This window comes from Myiozetetes cayanensis, unplaced genomic scaffold (genome assembly GCF_022539395.1).
Source record: "Myiozetetes cayanensis isolate MyiCay16 unplaced genomic scaffold, myiCay2020 scf3, whole genome shotgun sequence".
NCBI lineage: Eukaryota > Metazoa > Chordata > Aves > Passeriformes > Tyrannidae > Myiozetetes > Myiozetetes cayanensis.
Window position 1 is genome coordinate 55,854,871 of NW_026087521.1, and position 19,400 is coordinate 55,874,270.

The 19,400-nt window shown below is 34.3% G+C and overlaps 2 protein-coding genes across 2 annotated transcripts in view; one reads left to right on the forward strand and one right to left on the reverse strand.

Annotated features, from left to right (window-relative positions):
* The first annotated feature begins 237 nt into the window (after positions 1 to 237).
* Positions 238 to 1,452, forward strand: PMCH (pro-melanin concentrating hormone). The gene is made up of 3 exons (XM_050324043.1): positions 238 to 486; positions 993 to 1,182; positions 1,403 to 1,452. Exons 1-3 carry the CDS (start codon positions 238 to 240, stop codon positions 1,450 to 1,452), a joined length of 489 nt encoding a protein of 162 aa, XP_050180000.1.
* PARPBP (PARP1 binding protein) overlaps positions 953 to 19,400 on the reverse strand; it is a 42,042-nt gene continuing 23,594 nt past the window's right edge. Inside the window, 4 exon segments of the mRNA XM_050324042.1 lie at positions 953 to 2,149; positions 2,782 to 2,923; positions 13,194 to 13,275; positions 17,294 to 17,472. Of these exon segments, the coding sequence (XP_050179999.1) occupies positions 1,809 to 2,149; positions 2,782 to 2,923; positions 13,194 to 13,275; positions 17,294 to 17,472 (744 nt within the window). The 3' untranslated portion in view covers positions 953 to 1,808.

Genomic DNA, 19,400 nt, shown 5'->3' on the forward strand with positions numbered 1-19,400 from the left:
ATAAAGAAAAGTTTTAGTTCTAAACAACAGATGGGATTAGGAGGATTATAGAAAAGGTTACTCCTTAATATGAGTCATTTTAAAAGGGTGAACTCATCAGCCACTGAAGTAGTTTCCATTCAACCTGTAAAATATATAAAGTGGGCACAAATGGAGAATGTATTAATTTACAACTGGAAAAGCTTTCTTAAAATTTGAGAACTGCTGAACGTCTATGCAAGCTTTAAATAACCAAGAATGTGTATCTCATCCTACATGTTAATTCTCTCTCTCTCTCTTTTTTCTCAAGGTTTTCTACTCTCTGTTTCAAAATCTCTGCAAGAGGTAGAAGATGAAGATATGTTGCTAACCACACTAAATCTAGGAAAAACTCTTCAAAATGGAGATAGAGCTATGAAGAGAGGAGCTATACCTTTGCTGAAGCATTACAAGACAGAAGACAGCATTGTCTTCAATGAAAAGAATGATGGAAACATGAAGTTTTTGGTGAGTTCAGTTTTACGTTTTGGCTTAATTATAAAAAGGAAATTTCTTTATACCCCTTTAGAAAACAAGTACAATAATTTAAAGCAACAACCCGGTAAATATACAAAAATATCAGTTTAACATACCATAGTCAAGAATAAATTTTCAGCTGTAAGTATCTAGTGCCAGGATTTTGAATGTGTAACTTGGACAGTTGAATTAAATCTGATTTTTACAGAACTATATGTAGCCAAAGCTTGTGGGGGAAAAAAGCCTATATTTTTGTTTGATTCAGCATGTCCCTATATGCAGCAACAGGTTTTTAACTTCACCAAACAGGAGGCTCATTATTTCATTATGTTTTTTATCATTAAAACTTTTCAGCCAAATATGTAATGCAGGTCATTACTTTTAGCATATGATCTTGCAACATCAAGTAGTTGCACTGCGAAGTATAAAGTATAAAATTTGAACACAACTGGCTGTGAATAAAGATAAACCACTACTCTTGTTTTCCCTCAAAACAGGACACAGGTTCCAGACGTGATTTCTTAAATCACGTTAGGCCAATCAACTTAGGTAGAAAACAGCTACTGAAGGGAGCCATGGCTTTTCCAGCTGATGCTGAAATTCGAAATATTGGGTCAATACAGGAAAGAGAAACCACAGATGAAGAAAATTCAGCTAAATTCCCTATAGGAAGAAGAGATTTTGACAGTAAATAAATTTTATTTTTACGCAAAAAATCATTTCATTCTGGTAAAGTATAGTGCAATGTCAATATAGCAATTTGATAAAATTTCATGTAGAAACTCCATGTCTGTTGTGATTCGGTGCACAGGGGAGGGAGCATTTTTTAAATTACTGTTTTCAGAGGCCATAAGAATTCTCATTCTTTGAAGACTGAAACCTTCAGCATTTTTTTTTTCTCCTGTAGTACTCAGGTGTATGCTGGGAAGAGTCTATCGACCTTGTTGGCAAGCATGAAAACTACTGATCTGCACCACCATCTTTGAAGATTACATATTTTATTTTGAATTTAATGTAATTTGAATTACTGTGTTTTAGTGTGGCTATACATATGCAACCAAAAATAATTTCCCATCTCATTGTAGAGGGATACATAATTCATTACCAAAAACAACAAATTGCAATTACTATCAATGTGTTGCTATTATAAAATAAAAGACTTCAGCATAATCCAGACTTGTAATAAGTTGTCTAATATTGTACACAGGTTACTTTCAGTTATTTCAGTATGAAAGGACACAATTCATGAATTTCACCCTTTTTCTCACAAAATTCTACAACTGTCAACATACTATGAATGTCAAAACAAAAACCTATAGTCGAAAAAACTCAGTTAATTTTGCCTGACCAGCAATCAGCTTATTCTTACTTGAAGTTTTGGTCTGTTTTCTTTTTCCACCAATTTTGGTGTCCAATTCCTTCTGAGAGTTGTTTGAAGTCTTAAGTCTTTTAGCATTTTTTTGCAAAGATGGTTCACTTTCCTTGTCACAGATTACTTTGTCATTATTCAGATTCAGATCCATCTGTTCATTCTTGGAGTTCTTGTTCCTTGGCTGACAACTCAGCTTTCCCATTTCTGTACAACTTCTAGTCTGGTGAAGACTTTCAGAAATAGTTCCAAGCACTGGTACATCAAGACATGAATTTGTACCTTCTGTCATGTAAGAATATAAAAAAAAATTATGTGCAGAAATAAAAAGTTACCTGGGAATATACATCCTTTTTATACCAAGACTGCCAGGTTATCTTTTTTAATTAAAACTAATGTTCCCTCAATAAAACAAAGCTATACTGGCCATGGCAATTACATTTGCTATGTGTTCATAACCGTATTGCCAATTTGAAATGACATTGCTCAAAAACATGTAACAGCAACTAACTTAGGGAAGTGGATTCATAACTTTAAGATATTGGAAAAGAGGCTTTAAGGGCATAGAAATGTTATGTACGATATAATTTGTAGTGGATTAAAACAAATTTCTCGTCCCTTTTAATGGCAAAAGTGAAAATTCACTTGGTTTACTTTTGTAAAAAAAGAACAAACCTTATGTAACATAGGTAACACATAACTTTTTTACCTCAAGATAGCATCAACACGTAATTTTGAAACATTCATATTTTCAAAGTGTTAGCATTACAATTTTAATTCAAAGAGATTTAACTGACTATAGCATACACTTTTTTTTCTTGAAAACATAGTTATACTTGAGTTCTACTAAAGGCTTTTTGGATAACATTTGAAATATTAGCTCCCACATTTACTTAATCAATCCTACCACAACCTACCTGTCCCATATCCGGCTTTCAAATGTTCCTTTGGTGCAGGATGTTTGCAGGTTGGAATTTCAAGGGAACGATGACGACTCATTTCACTCAAATCACTTTTATATGTACATGCAAACTGGGATTTAATTGAAGATTGCTTCATCTGCAAATAGCAACCTGCTGTTAGCTTTAAGTATTTACAAAAGTAAAAAACAACACCTACAAAATTAGTAAAATAAGATTTCCCATTCACTTCACATAAAATACCAGAAAACAGAGTATGCTTACATTAAAACAAACAAACAAAACAAAAACCTAAACAAAAAACTAAGTGTTCATTTACAAAGTTAAGGGTTTTCAAGCATACTCATTTATTATGCTATTAAAAGTCCTAGAATAATTAAAAAACCTTTTTTTCAGCTCTTTCAGAAATTTACACTATTAGAACTTCAACTTAAGGCTTTCTGCCTTAAGTTAGACCCTTCTTTTGACAGGCTGCAGACTACTATTCGAATTTCATAGCTACTACAGTCAATTTTTATACTTCTATAGGTCTTCATATTTGAGATGTCAGTTCATAGATGCCAAATATAGGATGAGTCTCTCCACTTAACCAATTTATACATAGAGGAAAGCATAATAGCAACACAGAAAGTGAATGATAGATAATATAAACTAATATGCTATTCTCTATACTTATACCTAAAAGTGGAATACAAAGTATTATTTCAGACTCTCATTTACTCACAAAGCCATTTCAACACTGAATGCCAATGTCTAACTCCACGTTTGTCAGACACACCTATAATAAATAGCCTAAGTTGCCAGAAATTTACAGTACTGAAGAACCTGTATCTGATTCTGCTTGCTCATCTCCACCTCCTAGTCTCAGAAGCAGGGAACATAGTCTTATAGCACAGATAAATCAAAATATTTGCCTCAAATATAAAAAAATTAAATGAATTTTTTCAGTATATCCATACATAATGGAATGAGCGGTTACAGGTCAAATTTTCACAGTTTACACTTAAGTCACAGCTTCACATCAGCTTAGAATTTTAGGTCAAGCTTTGTACTTTCTGTGCAACTGATCATAAATGCTGTAGATTCTGAAAGTCAAAATCTGCCTCACTTCAATTTGAAAGTGTACTGGATTATACAAATTATGTTGAAACATATAGCATAGAGTAGATAATTATAATAAATCCAGATTTTTAGCTAATACTTCTTTTACAACAGCACAGGTGAATTCAAATAAATTTGAGTTGAACAGGTGCTACAATACAAACATCAGGAAAAAGAACAAGAAACATTGTTACAGAAGAAATGTTGCTATATAAATGGATAGTAGGAGTAATTTGTTGAATAAGAGGTTTATAGCCACTTTTCTGATTAAGAAGATTGCATTATGCAAGTCTACTTTTCTTCTTAACATAAGCATGATTAAAACTTTCAGTTCTGATTTGACCCTTAGAGATATAATTTTCTTCCAACTCAAATTCTCAGATTTAGACAGAAGGAAGAAAATGGTGTTCTCAGAAGCCTCCTTTCACAGAGGATTCCATCCCCAAAATTCAGTCACAATTTATTCCACTTTCATCAGATACCACTTTCACGCATATAAGCTAATAGACCCAAGCTTATCACTGAAATGCAACTTAATTATCTCTTCACGATACTGCTGTTGGTTGGGTGAACACACCTAGTCTATTTGCAAAAAATATTTTCATTCATTTACAGAAACATAGTTGATCTTTCTAGTTTAATATGTCTCTACATATGTAGTTTTACTTTACACCTCGGTATTCCCTCCAAGAGTTAAAACATCCTAATTCTCCCCATTGTCCATCACTCCCAACCTGCAATTTATCTGTGCCAGATAACAGACTGAGAAAGAAAAGCAGATTTAACAGCGTGAGCCAGCTAGCCTGACTCTCAACAATTCAAACATTTTTTCAGTGTTAATCTGCTCTATACTTAAAACATTTACCAAAAAAATAAGACCACATACATAGTTTATACATTTAAAAGGTTTTGTACGCTTCAAGATCATGCCTCAGCTCACTGACTCTTTAAGTAGAATCATCGAATATCCTGAGTTGGAAGGGACTAGCAAGGATCATCAAGTCCAACCCCTGGACTTGCACAGAACAGCCCCAACAACCACACTACGTGCCAGAGAGCATTGTCCAAACACTTCTTGAACTTTGTTGAGTTTAGTGCTGTGATCACTTTCCTGAGGAGCTGTTCCAGTGCCCAATCAGCGTCCAGGTAAAAAATTTTTTCCTAACATCCAATCCAACCCCTCAAAAAGCTCCATGCCATTCCCTCAGGTCTTATTGGCTGGTTGCCAGAGGGAAGAAATTGGTGTCTCCCTCTTCGCTTCCCCTTGTGAGGAAGCTGTAGACTGTATATATCATTAACTTTATACTCTTTTTAAGGATAGGGCAGCTGTCTAGTCTAAATTTAATCAACATCCTATTGTACAATTACAATATTAAGACTACAAAGGACTTACATTTCCTTTAAGCTTAAGGTTACTGTAATATAAATGAAAAATATTTAATCGTGTTTGATATGTTTCTGAAGAACTTCATTTTAATCCTCTAAAAATTCCTCAATTTTCAGTTACTGTTCAGCAAATGACACATCAAAAATTATGCAACAATAACTTGCACAGATTTCTACTGCATATTCACATTGTAAGAGGCAAGTAAGCTACAATTTGTGCTAAGTTGATGAATCTATAATAAATACAGCATGAAGAACACCAAACATGAGCAAGCAAGCCTGATAGTTACCATTCTATAACTAACAATAAATCCAGTTTTTTTTTTATGAAAAAAACCCATCAGGGTTTCTTTTTACCACTCCCATCTGACACTTCACTGATTCAGTTTGCAAGGGTAGAATATGTGGAGTCAAAGGACAGCAGTCAAGCTCAAATACTGAAAAACTTGCAGCATAAACCCATGTGTTTCAGCATCACTGAACCTTGAAATATGCCTCAAAACTTCTCTCTGTATTGCATGACATACCATTTAGTCACTTGCAAACAGTACACAAAGCTCTACAAAATCAGACTGTTGATGCTAATGCTAATCTAGAGGGTATATTTAAAGGGTGTGAGACACAATTTGTTGAAGGAGTCAAACTTTCTAACTAGTGTAGAAATGTATATTCAGTAATCAAAAGAACTGTATTACATTGGGTGAGCTAGCAATAAGCAAATTTTAACAGCCTGAAGGCAGCACAAAGGGGCACAAGCCTAACACTGAACTAGGAAACAGAGCTTCACTGGAATGTTTTTAAGAAAGATCAGCCTAAAACTTGATTGAAGCACACATAATGAAGGCAGTCAGCAGCTTGAAAAAGCTCTTAGAATAAAAAAAAAAGCTTCAAAAAAACCTCTTAGAAAAAGCTCTTAGAGTTCTCTTATATTAAATTCCCTGAAATCTACTGCTTTAAGAGCACCACCCCAACAATCCACAGCTCTGGGAGAGAAAAAATGTTGGGAGATCAGTTTGCTAATTGAGTAGTTGCACGCAAATGGCATGCAATGAACTCAAGATTTAGTATCCCCTCTCCTCTTCACGAGCAAGTGGGATGTTGCTGTTATCCCTACACAAAGAAAGAAATTCTGCTGCATTTAAGAAAAAAAGGGTTCACTGTTATCACTGTTCAGCTGGAAGAAAGTATAATAGAATTTAAGGCAGTGTTTCAGCACAAGTTGGTCAATTAGGAGTCTTAATGAGTAGATAATGCAGGACATTCTTTCACCTTGATATCTGTATCAAAAGCAATTTTTCAGTTGTTTGAGATGCCCATATAAAAGATTCATTTTTATATGAAATATTAATGGTGCATGCTCTATTTATTTCTGAAAGTTAGATTATAATCTATTCCAGATCTCCTTCCAGCATCTGCATGCAGACAGTACTGCCAATATTTAGTCACTAAGAATGTTGAGATTTGGGTTTTATACACTGGAATGGCATAATAGAATTTGAAAACCTGCATCAGTAACAACAAACACATGTTTTTATTTTCTAGCCAACCAACTAGAGCACTATTTGGATGAGAAAAAGAGATAAAAAGAAAATTTATTTTCTCCACCCTTACCCTTGTCCTTTTAGGAAAAAAATATTCAAGGTAAGTTGAAAGAGAAAGTTGAAGAAGGGAAGAAGGTCCAAGGGGAAGAGTAACAAAACAATAAATGGTATCATTGCCAAACCAAGGCATCATGTTATTCAAACACAAAATATATCCTGAATAGCCCAGGTTTTAATTGTACCAAAACTATAACTTTATTTTTTTTTTTTTAGCATGACATTGTAACAGCCTTGTGCTATCCCAAAATAACCTGCTACCATTTTGAGAACATAAATCTCAAATCATTTCATTGTTGGCCTTTGAAAGTATTCAAAACTCACAGCCATGGATCCTAAGTAATTTAGGGGTCTTGTAGAAACAAAAATGGTGTTTTCTATATAAATGTGGTTTATCAACTGACACCAAGTCTTTCTTCAGATACTGTGCTGAACATAACCTTTTCCTCCCCTTCTATCCTCTACCAAACTGCTAGTGACTTTAGTGTTCTCTGTTATCCATAATTATAGTCCACTTAGGAAACAAATATTTCTTGGTACAATAGATGAAACTACTACCTGAGGAAGATTGTCTTCTCTATTGCTATGAATTTTCTGTTCACAATTACAGTGGGCATAAAGAAACCTCTTGAAAACTTCCTGTTGACAGTTTTCCAAGTCATAGTTTATTTGTACTGGAGTCACAAACAAGCAAAACAATTCTCTCAAGTAACAGCATTTAGAGAACTAAGCGATGAAAAATAAGAGCAGTGCATGAAGCTAGATATTAAGTCATTTTATAGAGACATGAAAAAGTCACATGAGAAAGGCAGACAGAGATTTTTTGCTTTGTGGAGCTTTCTTCTTGGAAAGATTTCTATACACAGTAAAATTACAATGAACTTCAAGCATGCCAAGATTTGTTAGAGTTCTTAAGCCACAAATTCTTTTTAAAACTAAAACTGCAGTTATGTTCCCAACTGGAGGGAAATAGTGCCTCATATAGGAAAGGTTGTCTCCGGTTACATGAAGAAAAAAAACACGCCAAACTACTGAAAGTCCTTGCAGCTGTTTCAGGGTAAGTGTGTTAACAATGCAGCAGGATTTCTAAAGCAATATATCAAAAGGCCAAAACAGCCTTAAGTTTACAAAAAAAAGATCTGTTACTCTCTTGTATACTGCATGCTCACAGCCTAATAACTTTTGTCCTTCCCTTCTTAACTCCTGAAGTTCTCAGTTTCACCCAATCTCCTTAGTTCAGTAACAGTACTTTACCTACAACTTGAAAGTTTCATTCATATTTTGCAGTGCAGAAGAAACATGAAAATCCTATTATGCAATATTTTTGTTGTCCTAAATTGCTCTTCAACCAAAAAAAAGCAGCTTATTGTAGCAGTTTGTCCATTCCCCTCTCACACCACTAAGCAGGACTTTAATAAACCCACTGAAATCAACAAAATAAGTAGTCAGACAACGGGGTACCTACCCATGTCATAAATAGAAGTATGATTCAAAGAAGCAGATATAAGGCTGGATGAACCCTTTTCAGATAAAATAATTCTCTCCTATACAATTAAGTATTTTACATATTTCTGAAAAGCAGAAAGGAGTGATAAGGACAGCTGACAAGACATAACTCAATAGATGTTCTACAGAACTTTCTGTACTAAAGATTCCTTCTACAAAGTACCATTTACCTGAAGACACTTTACTTAAACAATAGATAACAAACCTGAAACTAAATTGTCTCTCAAAGGTAGACTTTGAAAGGAGTTTATTGCTTTTCTTACCTACTTCTGCTAGAGAAAACGAAACAATGCAACATGGTTGTTCCCCAGACTTCTTTCTCAACAAGGAGTAAGAGCAACAGCATTTCTTCCTAATAAATGCCATTATAGTTGGGTGATCTTTCTGCATTTCTTCCAGTATTTAATGAGGATTGAAAGACAAAAATATTTCTTTGTCACGAACTGTTGCCAGGCATTTGTTTTGGCACAATGGAAATATCCACAGACTGTTGTTTGTTTCTTTTTTAACAGGAATTCTAGTTCATAACTAACTACCTGTTTATTTTATCCACTGCCCATATTTTCAGATACTAAAACACATATACGTGATGCTGTGCCCTAGGTCTAAGTAGTATCAGTCTGCATTCCTCCACATAATTCTATGGAAGTTGAGAGATCAGTTCCTCTTAAAGAAGGAGAGAGCATAATGATTTTCTCTCTCACCATTTTTTTTTAAAGTTTATTTTTAATTTAGTTGTTTCTCTTTTTAATTGTTTCTCTTTTTAATTTCTAGATTCTCCTAAATTTCTTTATTCAGCACATACATATTGATGGGACTCAGCATACAAGCAAACTAATCACCACTAGTGTGTTTTCCTTCTTCTCTCAAATATCATGGAAAACAAAACTTTTGTGGGACAAGTTCTAATGAGAGATCTTAATTTATACTATAGACTAACCATGTAACACCTAGCAGAGGCAGCATGGTAAAAAGGTCCTTAGGGCAGTCTTTTGTAACTAAAGCTACCATCACCAATACAGCAAAAGAAACTTCTCTGAAGAATCACAGATTTTGAAAAGAAACATCATACTGCTATTCTCTTGTTCAAAAAACAAATGTCTGGTATCTCTTCTGAATTGATTGCTAACACAAGTGCACTATGCATAACAAAATTTATAACTGTGAATTTTACCAGCAACCTGTACCCATTTCAAGAGGGTTGCGTGGAATAATAACGAAGACTGATACTCAGTGTATGAAGGTGGTACTTATTACTACAGGACTTCAGATCTATGGTCATGGACAAGGACTTCTTTGTGCTATGTGCTCTACAGTAAGGACAGAACAAAATTTATTTCCACCAAGAGACAATACAATTCGTGACAAGAAATATATGGATTCACAGAGTAAGGAACTGAAATTAGTCACTGTCATAATAGACATCCATCTCAACACAAAGCACTGCTAAGGTTTGGGGAAAGGTTGATTTAAAGGTACTGAAAAGGTTTTAAAGGAGTATAATGAGTTCTGCAGATCACTATAGGAAATCCCTTCAGCCATAAGAAACAGTATAAAAGACAGCTAAAAGGGCTCATCTGAAAATTAAAAAATGAACAATGAATACCGGTATTGCAGGCCAAATGTAAGCAAGAACAGATACCTCAAAGCAGCAAATCAGAAGTAATCAATAGGTTTGGAGAAGTTAAAACAAGTAGGTTTATATGTACCACAACAAGGAACAGACTGAGATACAAACAGTAAATGGCATCTAGTGTCTAATCCCTTTGATTACAACTTTTTGTATGGCAATCTCAGTGCAGAAGGATAGGCCAAAGCCACAACTATCAAGTCCAAGAAAAATACACAGCAGCACCTCCAAAAAGTAAAATGAGCACTTAATAAATTACAGATGAGCAGACATACAGATAGACAAAAACATATCCCAGAGGTGTTATGCAGTGAAAATACAACATGTACAATACCAGCTTCAGTGTTAAATATACCAGGAAAGACAGACATATCACCTCAAGATCAAGAGCTGGGTATCCACAAGATGATATAGAATTAATAAAATATATCAGTTTTGACACAAGAGACACTTAAGTCAGTTGTAGGTGTGTGAACTGTTGATAGCTGAACTTCCATTTGTAGATGTATTCAGCCACAAAGAAGGCACATAGAAAGAGAAGAGAAAGACAGGGATCTAAAAATGTCTTCGTATAAAAAGAAAGAAAAGGAAGGGATAGAAACATGTAAAGGAAATGTAAAAATTATTAGAAAGGTAGAGAGAGAAAAAACCAGAAAAAGACAAAATGGAAGATCAACATTTCAAGAAAGAAAGTAGGATTTTATATGAGAGGATGGAGATCAAATATGAATGGCAAAGAACTATGCAAGTTTTAGTTACAAAAGCCACCAGTTTTTTGGCAACAGCCATTTTAGTTGACTAGAAGGAAAAGCAAGACTAAGGTGAGCACAGGAATACCAGAAGAATAATTCCATACTTCACAGGAATATAGTGTAATTTAGATACCAATGTTTGGCCAATACATACTAAAAAGAATTGCAATGATAATGTGAAACACTCAAACATCTTATCTTGAGTAAGAGGACCCTACACTAAGGGTATAACTGAGGAATATTTACACTCCGACCTGAACGATTTTATTTTCACTTTTTTAAATGGAAAAACATCTTGAGACATCTGATCTCAGTTTGATGCTGTACATGGTCTCACTGGTACAATGGGATACAATGGAAGAAAGCCATCAAGAAGACTGATTGTGGTTACTAGAAGCAGTTAAGCAGCCTCAGTGTTGCTCTAAGATATGACTTGTATAGCCCCAAGCAGCTATTCAGCTCAACATGTTGATCATGTTACCAGCCACACTGCTAAAGTAGGGAAGAGAGTTCACCATCACTAATTTAATCTAGAAAAGATAATACTAAGTAACTTTTACAGTCATCTAAGATGCCAAATTAAGTTTAGGAGTGTGAACCACAGACTTGGTTGTAACCCTGTCACTTGTTCTCTTTGAATTTTGGTTTCCATAAGACAAAAGGTAATTTTAATATAGTCTCTCTCGATTATATTAGGCATCTGGTGGGCATCAAACTCAGTTCTACAAGTTGACTGAAAAATCTCAAAAATTATTGGCTAAAACCAGATGTTTTGTTCTATTTTGCTACAGGTACTTCTATTTCATCAATCACAGTGAAGCAAGGTTAGGACAGGTATTAAATTAACAATGATTATAGGAGTCACAGAACCCTTATCAGAGTCAGGCACCACAAAAGCAGCACAGCAGACCATCATAATGAACTTATGCAAGCAATTCCTGCTCCTGAAGTAGAACTCATTTGACTATTCAGAGACCTCTGAAAGAACTACTATTTGCACAGAAATTAGAGTAGTTAATCTATTTTTAAATTAATACAATTGTTTCCAAAAAAGTTAAAATATTTTTGTAATATGAATCAGTCTCTAAACTCATATTTTCGATTGTTTCTGTTAAAAACCCTATATGTTCCCAGCAAATGTCTCAAATGTGACAGGTAATTACTTTTAGATAATAATTTTTGCACTTTGATACTGAACACAGTTGTTCATGGATCCAGTTACAAAACCTCAATTTAGATAAGGAAATTATATAATTCAACATTTTATGCAAACACCATAACACATTTTTGCTATTTGTTAAGTAAAGCTGCAATTTAAATGTGTTTTTCATATAAAATTAATATAAAGAAAATTCTTTATCAGATTCAATCTTCCATAATTTGCCTGTGGGTTTTAAACTAAATTTCACCATAATTAGTGCATGTGTCTAAAATGCCCATCATTCACTCAGTCCCCAAAAAACCCCTCAGAATGAATTTGGAGCATATTTAAAATGCATGCTGGAAATACTGACAGTGCTTTTCATTTTAATGTCTATCTGCTTCATAGATATGTACTATTGTGTTCAAGGTTACCTCATGTCCAGTGACAGAAAGATATTTTCCATTGTTCTGGAACTAATTCTGATGGCTTAAAACACCCCTTCCCCAGATACTAATTATGTTTGTGTTTTTACATGTTGTCAGTTTGTAAAAAATATTATGTCACTCCTTTTATTTAGCTCACTGTTGATATAACATGGAAGACAAGCTCTGCCTCCCTTCATAGTCACAACATGCAAGTTTGGCAATTTTGAAGAAAAAAAGACTATGTAAAATGCAGTACACTGGAAGACTGCAATTTTCACAAACATTGAAGCTGTTCTTTTGAATAGTGTTGCTCACAAGACCAACATATTCTTGTAATGTTCCATTTCCTCTACAAAATAGCAAACATTAACATCTTTATTTTATTGTTCAGAGAGCAATGTTATGGAAATATCCTCAGAGTGGTGCAAACAAAAAGCATCAAAAGAAAAAAAGCAATGAAAAAGTCATTACTACACTTCTGCAATGCCTGTATCATCAGAACTGAAATCAGGTGCCTGTGTTCAGTTGTACCTCTGTTTTCAGATAGCTTGGTTTATTGCTATGGTCCTGAAATACACAGATGGGTAAATGAAGAGATAAAGATTAAACCAGTATACCTCCATTAAGAAATCTTCATTAGGAAGAGTTTTTAAGTTTAAAGCCTTTCTCTTCTGGAATTTTAGATATTTCCAGTCATATTACAACACTGTTCAAGTTGGGTCACTTACCACAAGTAATCACAATTACAGTTTCTTTAGCTATGGGATACATTTCAGCCAGGTATTTGAGTATTTTAACACTGTTATTTTCATTTTATCTCTATTATTTTAGTGCCTTCATATTTGCATAGCAATTTCTGGACAGTACCTTAATTACTTTCTCTTCCACAGATTTCTGAATACGTTGTCTAAGAGGTTTTGGAGAAGATCCACTGGATTGTACTGGAGATCTAAATTAAAAGGAGATAGGAAGTATTTAGAACATGTAAGCAATTAGTTAAGGAAAACTGTTACCATACCAAGTTCTTCAGGAACAAGAAGGCAAGTACCTTCTCTACCCTCCTAGGCAGCCACATGTACTGTGACAACTGAAGAGAGTATAATGAAACTAAACCTGCAGTTCCAATTTCTGGTACCATTTTGCAGTATTGTTTACAATATTGTAGCTCTGCAGCCACAGGATTGTTATATGTCATGCTGGTGATGAGTTTCCAAGCCACCATTCTATTTACACCCCCTTCAACAGCATCTGGTTGATATTCAATATAATTTTCCTCATATTTACAGATTTTTCAACAGAAACCCACAAAATGTTTCCACCCTCTTACGGTGCAGTATGTAAATAGTTACATCAATGAAAATATTTGATGCATATATAAGGTAAAAAATTACTGATGCATATAAAGCAGGATTTTTTTGGTCTTGAAATAAGAATGAATCTGTGCATTTGTCAATAACTACTTCCCATGGCAGACCAGTGTGAGTACGAGGACAAGCTTTTCAACAATAATTCATTCTTTATTTTATTTATTTAGCTAATTTTATCCAATTTTTCCATAAATAAAATTTCTTTATTTGTTTATTTCTAGCTGCCTGTTGTGAAGAACTTCTGCAAGGCCCTGCAATGGTTCTGCTATTTTAATTGCCGATAGATGTAGCTTCATCATGCTAAAGTCCATGATATGGTTCTGGTTCATGAATCCTCTTTGCAACCCATGAAAAAAATTCTCAGCATCTTGTTTTTTTCTGACAACTGATGTTTCCTCAAGACAAGTGATTGATTAAGTCATTACTGCTTCTTCAGTGCATGGATAGGTTAGTTTCTTCTCAGTGCCCACAGAAATGGGTTTTCAAGAGATTCTGTGTTTAGAACACCACATCAAGATGGGTATTCTTTAAATAAAAGGAAATTTTTAAAAAAGCAAGAAAATAAATGAGCAGGAATTAATTACTGGCTTTAACATTAGCAGGACAGAAAGATGATGGGAAGGATATAAAAATCCGCAGTAAACATGATGTTGCCTCAAATGTTGAATACCTGTTGAACTTGCAAAAACCCAGAAAGAGAGAACCTTTATTGCAAAAAGCCATAAAAATATTTAATCCATGGTCATGCAAAACTTAACTCTAAAACATAAATAGTATGATTAATTACATCAGAATCTCCTTACTTTGATTTCAACATCATCACTACATTTCAGTTCAGGAAGGATATTGAGGTGCTGGAGCGGGTCCAGAGAAGAGCAACCAGGCTGGTGAAGGGACTTGAGCACAAGTCCTATGAGGAGAGGCTGAGGGAGCTGGGATTGTTTAGTCTAGAGAAGAGAAGGCTTAGAGGTGACCTCATCACTCTCTTCAACTACCTGAAGGGAAGTTATAGCCAGGGGGGGGTTGGTCTCTTCTCCCAGGCAACCAACAACAGGACAAGGGGACATGGGCTCAAGCTCTGCCAGGGGAAGTTTAGGTTAGATGTTAGGAAGAAATTCTTTACAGAGAGGGTGATCAGGCATTGGAACGGCCTGCCCAGAGAGGTGGTGGATTCACCATCCCTGGAAGTTTTTAAAAAGAGATTGGACATGGCCCTTAGTGCCATGATATAGTAATTAGAGTTGGACCAGGGGTTGGACTTGATGATCTTGGAGGTCTTTTCCAACCCAATCTATTCTAGGATTCTATGATTCTATGATTTTTATATTTGCTTAAAAAAAACGTAAAATACTATGGTAAAAATAACACACTTCTACCTTGCATACAGCTTCAAAATACAAAATAAAAATAGCAAGAGAATTTTGTTTGAACTTCTATAATGATATCTAAGAAGAATACTTTCCAGTAGATTGGAATGAGGTGCTTGCAGAAGGAAAAATATGTGAAGGATATACTAAATTGCAGATAAAGTAAGAAAAACTTCAGTTTGGTTTAGGAAGCTCTAAAACAAAGGGATGTATTGTAGGGCTTATATTTTCAGTTTCCAAATAAGCATGCATTTCCAAGCTACAATGAAAATATTTTTAATCACAGCCTGTAAAATATGAAACAACAGAGTAGCTGCTTCTCAGTAGCAATTTTTTTCAAGATTTCACTGGAGAGAGATAAATCTACCCAACCCATCTAGAAGTTTATTAAGAGTAAAGCAAAGAAAAAAACTTCCTGCAATGCTGACATTTTGAGAAAAAAGATGCTCTCATATAATCTCAGTCTTCACCTGAAAAGTAACTGTTACTCTCTCCAACCAGAATCCAGACAAAACTACTCACAGTATATTAAATATATTCAGAGATTCATGAGTAATTAAATTTCTAGAAACAACAACAAAAAAAAAGCATTTTGAAAAACCTCAAAATAATAACTATTATATGATCAAGAAACATAAACCAAAAACTATCATATGAGGTGACCAACCATCTGATGCACAAACTCAGATTAGCAAGAATCCAAAGATACTTCCACAGACAGGGGAAAATGTTCTAGATTTCCTATTAATAAGAGATTGACAAAAAAAGCCGCAGACATTCTTGATCAAATACTTGAGACACAGGCATTAACAAGAAAGTGAACTGTAGGGGTGCCTGGGTATTAACAAGAAAGTGAACTGTAGGGGTGCCTGCATAGTGACACAAATCAGAGTGACACCTTAGCTGCTAACAAGTGGAATATTGAAGTGTTCAGCATTTATAAAGCAATTGGAACCTTACAGCTGCTAGGTAGATGAAGAACACAAAGATTTGATAAAAATTAAGGATAGGTGTTGCTTGCAAGTTCCATTTTTATTCCTGAACTAATTATTTAAGATCAAGATTTCAATTCTTAGAGCGAATTAATCCTAAATCCAATTTGTAAAAGAAAACACAGAGATAAATATTTAAGAAGTTATATATTGGAACATAAAATCTAAACCAAATTGACCAATAAAAATTACTAAGGAAAACACAAGAATTATCTAGATTATTATATAAATTCCCATACAGCAGTACATGTTTGCACCTACACCTATAAGATTTGAAGTCAAACAAATGTCTTATCCTTTTGGGCAATATCCAAAGAAAATTAATTCAGCTGAAAAATTAAGTAAGGTAAGTGAAGTCAAAGAACTCAGTGGGCAATATTCTTCAGAAATAAATGGTTTAAAGTCTATTTTAGTTTGGAGAGATGCTTTAAAGAGGGAAAAAAAAAAAAAGTCAAGATTCTAGCTCTGAATAGCAGTGTTTATTTCAGAAGAATTCAGGTGGGCCTCGATTCTATTCACATAGAGCATTAACCTGAATCTGAAGCAATGAAAAAACAAAAGACTGAAATCAGGGTTATTTTAAGTTTGTTACATAATGAAATAGGAATATATAGCTAAAACTATCCACAGGTGTTTGAGAAGTGAAAGGAATATTCCATGGTATGTTGTTACATACTGTTTTTTGAATTAAAATTATTATAGATTTCTTTAGAATTCTTAATAGTAAAAATTTCTTTTCAAGTTTTATCAGAATGTACTTGCTCCTTTCGTTTCATAAAAAGGGTTGAACAACAAATCTAGTGGGACTCTTCAATTCTTCAACTTTTAAGATCCTCCATCTTCCAGTTTAGGCATCTTGAAATGGAATATTAATCTAATTTATCAGTGGAGAGCCCATATTTGAACATAGGCATTCAAATTCAAGAGATGAGGATCTGGAATGTTTGTTGCACAGAATTATCTTCATGGGATTTGTGAAGCCCAGAAATGTACTAGAAGTCCATGTTACAAAAGTGTCTTGAAGTTACAGAAAATGCAAATTAAGAGGAAGAATACTTTTGAAAACTCAAGACTGTTTTAAAAACATTTTTCTTTTACATCTAATTTCACAGCAGAATGCACTTTGGTCATTCGCCTTGTGTAAGAAACATCAACACTTTGTTAGACACTCAGTATTATATCTTTTAAAAAATCCAAACAAACTAGCACAACACAAACACAAAAAACCTTTTAATACTCACCTGAAGAGTGTCAAAACAGAGGTGATTCCAAACAAATCTAAGCTTTCATTGTCATATAACAGATCAGCTTTGTTCTGGGTAGGAGGATGGACGGATTCTTCATCCAGAAGAACTAATAAGACCTTTACAGTATCTCTGCCACAATATGCAGTGCCATGATTTATGGAATGCAGTTTTGGCTGAAAGTAAATAAGAAGGAACATAAAAAACAGGAAAGGTCAACAAGTCAGACCAATACCTCAGCTCCAAAAGCAACCCACATCAGCACAAGGTGTGAGAACCCCTTCCTTCTCCTTTGCAGTAAACATGGCAAACCTCTCCACGGGAAAGCTTTTCTTATCCCAAGCAATTAGTAGAGTTTAGATCACTACCAGCTAGAAGTACACACTAAGCAAGTCTGATGAGCAAGTCACACAGAAAAATATACAAATCTGTGATGAAACTGTGCAGCACAAATTAACATACTCTGGTACACAAACATTTTTTGCTGAAGCCCAACCCCTCTGACTAAGTGAATCTGCTAAAGCAGTTGGTTAAAAGTGAGATTTCCATTAACATTGGACAACAGAGGTACTTTGACACAATTTCATGTTGTTTGAAACAGGGTGAATTCCTCACAATTTTCCACAAGAATAAAGAATTCCTTAAAGAAAATAATAATCCACATCTGGAAGTGCTCAATGCAACAGTCAGCAGTACAGATGGAGAAATCCATAGCCACTGTGGGACTGTAAGAATTGCAAGTTTGCTATATTTTTATTTAAAGGTACTAGGAATTCCATGGAGAAATTTAGGGCTTAGTACACAGTAGTAGTTTTTAAAAAAACTATAGGCTTTCTTATTTACTAATACACAGAAACACTGAATACTCTGACTGTGTTCTGAAGGACAAGAGAAGCAGCGAACAGCATTTATCTAATCAGTTAACTGCTTTTAAACACAGTCTTGAAAAGATAAAATTCTATTTCTCTCTGTATTTGATTACATCAATTAGTGTATGTAGCTTTCAAGAAACCATAGCAACACATGTCAGTCAGCCACTATAAGTTATAATCAATAGCTATAAAAAGCAATTACAGAAATGGTTGTTACTCGGCTTTACAGAATTGGCCTATTTCGGTACTGCTTGATTTCCTCAAAATTTATTCTGAACCTTTACAGTCGTTACATCACTGCAACATAGATTTTTATTAAATGTCATGTGTGTCATGGTAAACTTGTCTTAATGACAAAAGTATAAATTTGGAATCATTTTGACTGATAATACAAAAAGGAAAAAATAATCTTTAGAAAATACCATGACCTCCTAACTACCAAAAAATAATCGTCAGAAATCTCAAGTACAACAACGGTGCCTCGTTGAATTAACTCATGGACAATAATCCTATTGTCCAAGGCACAATAAGAACTCTAGGTAAGACAACAAACCTTGCAATAAAAAAAAAAAAAAAACCTTGTTAATAAGTAAGCTTAAAATCATGAATCAAATTATTTTTTAAATAAAATAGTTGCTCGGTCTTTCAAGGCTAATGACCATTGGCTACTCCAGATTATTCTAGTTACTTCCAGAAACACCAGCCAGATTCCATTTACAGTAGTAATTTTCTTAGGAAGAAATTAATCATAATTCCTATGATTAATCCATAATTCCACTCATGCAGGCTTCAACATGAAGTAGTGCTTCCTGCTGAATAAAGTAATAACTATTCCTAGAGCTCTAGATTCTTATAAAACAGGTATTTGCAGGAAAACTGAGCAATGAGGGAAGAAAACTGCCACTGCCAGGAGAAAAGCAAATATTTTTCTAACAAAGTAACTCTTTTCAGGTACATTTTATGAGGAAGCAGCCTTCCCAGGAGCTAGTGGAGGCATAATTTTCACCTCTATATTTAAGATCATACTGTAAATTTGCACTCAAAGAAATAATTCAACCTCTTACATATGAAAAAACATAACATCCTATCAAAACCAGAACTTAGTCTGAATACAATAACTTTTTCTGAAAAAATATAGCATCAGGGTTTGGGGGTTTCTTTATTAAGTGAAAATCAAAACAAAAACCCCTAGCTCTATGTAAAACTCAGCACAAAGAGTTAATTTTTGCTGT